The sequence below is a fragment of the Portunus trituberculatus genome, chromosome 38 (genome assembly GCF_017591435.1).
Source record: "Portunus trituberculatus isolate SZX2019 chromosome 38, ASM1759143v1, whole genome shotgun sequence".
NCBI lineage: Eukaryota > Metazoa > Arthropoda > Malacostraca > Decapoda > Portunidae > Portunus > Portunus trituberculatus.
In genome coordinates this window covers 29111543-29114042 of record NC_059292.1, presented here as the reverse complement: position 1 = coordinate 29114042, position 2500 = coordinate 29111543, and the positions used below count along the sequence as shown (strand labels likewise).

At 44.7% G+C, this 2500-nt stretch overlaps 1 protein-coding gene across 2 annotated transcripts in view; it reads right to left on the bottom strand.

Moving 5' to 3' along the window:
• LOC123514494 (rho guanine nucleotide exchange factor 9-like) overlaps positions 1-2500 on the bottom strand; it is a 76277-nt gene that overhangs the window by 72345 nt on the left and 1432 nt on the right. For both annotated transcript variants that reach the window (XM_045272375.1, XM_045272376.1), the window contains exon 1: positions 2327-2500. This exon is cut by the window's right edge and continues 1432 nt beyond it. In XM_045272375.1, the coding sequence (XP_045128310.1) occupies positions 2327-2500 (174 nt within the window). The remainder of the gene's footprint in view (positions 1-2326) is intronic.

The following is a 2500-nucleotide window of genomic DNA, read 5'->3' as shown; positions in this document are numbered from 1 at the left end:
ATTGATGTTATTCTTCTTCATACACCTATCTGATTTTTCCATTCATTTAGAGAGATAGAAATCCCTTTGTCCATTTATGTTATTCTTATTCATAGACGCATCTCATTCTCCTCATCTCTTTCATCAGTGTTTATCCTGTAATGCTCTTGTTTGTATTTTCCTCTCATTATATTTGCTTTTCCTTTATTGTGTAAGAGGAAAACTGCCCAAGGACAACTAAACCGATTAAACAAAAGGCTCCACTTAGATCCTGTAATGCTCTTGTCTATTTTCTCTCATTACATTGACTTTTTCTCTATTATGTAAGGGGAAAACTTGGCAAGGACAACTAAAACGATCAAACAAAAGACTCCCACTTAAATGCCAGTCTCGAAGGTCAAGAGAGTTAGCCAAAAACAATGAGATAAATGTACTGAACCTCTCCTTATACTCCAGCAGGTCACAGGTAGATGGAAATGTAGAAGTAGCAGCGAGTTCCAGAGTTTCAATACATGGAAGCACAGAAGAATGAGATAACAGGGCAAGGAGGCTATTCCCTGTATGAAAACTTGTCTACCTGTCCCTATACTCTATCATCTCCATCTCTTTTCAGGCTCCCTAATCACGCAGCACTAATAACATGATTACTGAGTCTGTTTCATTCACCCACTATTCCATTAGAGGGCCATTTCATTCCTAATCTCTTTTTTTTATCTATTCTTTTGAAGCTTGGAACTATTAATGCTTGTTCTATTCTGGTTAATGATCCTGAGAATTGTGCTTACGTCAATCTCAGTCTATCTGTCTATGTATCTACGTTCATTTCATCAATCTTTTTCTAATTATTTGTCTATTTAACTATCCATCTTTCTATTTGTAATTATTAACTTGTGTATCTCATCTATATATCAATATTTCTGTTTGACCTCTCTCTCTCTCTCTCTCTCTCTCTCTCTCTCTCTCTCTCTCTCTAATCATTACGTGCAAAAAGGAGAAAGAAAAGAGAATACTAATAGGACGTAATATCTACACACCTTTCCAAAATTGACGAAGCATTAGAGGTATACATACACACACACACACACACACACACACACACACACACGAAAAGTTTACACAGGATGGCGTCGAAAGGGTTACATGATGTGAGTAGACAGTGTGTATATGCGAGGAAAATCTACACACACACACACACACACACACACGGTTTTTATTTTCATTTTCGGTAAAGATACACATGAAGTTACGTGCATATGCAGTTCTTGTTGACGCAAGCAGGGTGCACACACACACACACACACACACACACACACACACACACACACACACACACACACACACACACACACACGCACACACACACATACACACACCCATACACAAACGTACGGACGCAACTTCCAAAGGCACACATACATGCCACTTTAACATGTGAGCGGGAGGGAAAACACACACACACACACACACACACACACACACACACACACACACACACACACACACACACAAAGGAGGAATTTACGTACATGCATGTATGTTTTTGTGCGTTTAATCAATACACAAAAGTTCATCAGACCGAAAACAACATGCAGTATGTGTGTGTGTGTGTGTGTGTGTGTGTGTGTGTGTGTGTGTGGAAAGCCCTGCCAGTACTTTACGAATACAAAGGATCATTTATCAGCATTCAAGTCAATAGGTACAAAAGTAATAGTGACAGCAGCACCAGAAGCAGCAGCAGCAGCAGCAGCAGCAGCAGCAGCAGTAGTAGTAGTAGTAGTAGTAGTAGTAGTAGTAGTAGTAGTAGTAGCAATGCTAAAAGTGGCAGCGGTAGTAATATACATTTTGTATGGCTGTAATCTTGATAGCAACTTATTTATTCATTGATGTTGTTATGCAGAAATAGGAGGATAAGGGAGGAGGAGGAGGAGGAGGAGGAGGAGGAGGAGGAGGTGGAGAAGGTGGACGCCAGTGGACACATATTGATCCCTTTGTGGCGCCCTGGCAGATGACCTCTCTCTCTCTCTCTCTCTCTCTCTCTCTCTCTCTCTCTCTCTAGGGCGTGACCACCCCCGCCCCGCACCGCCCCGCCCCAGCATGCAAGGTCGCTGGGTACAGTTTTCTCTCTTTCCATGTTTATTCAGTTGCTTAGTGATGGCACGCTACGCCCCACGCCGCCCTCCGCCACCCGCCGCCCCTGCCCACTCTGTCCCCCATCTCGCTCTGACTCTTCCTTCTCTCCTTCATCCTTCCGCTCCCCTTCCGACTCATGCTACTTTGCATACTCTCTCTCTCTCTCTCTCTCTCTCTCTCTCTCTCTCTCCCCATCATGCATTCCCTGCAGACTCACCTGTCGCCTCTCACACCTGCCGCTGCCGCCCCTGGAAAAGCTGCGCCGCGGCGCACGGCAGCTCGGCGCCGCGGTGACAGAGGTGAGGGTAGAGGTGGAGGTGGAGGTGGAGGTGGGTGTGGGTGAGAGGGGGCGGTGGGCGTGCTCGTTCATCTGGTGGAGGGAATCCAGCAG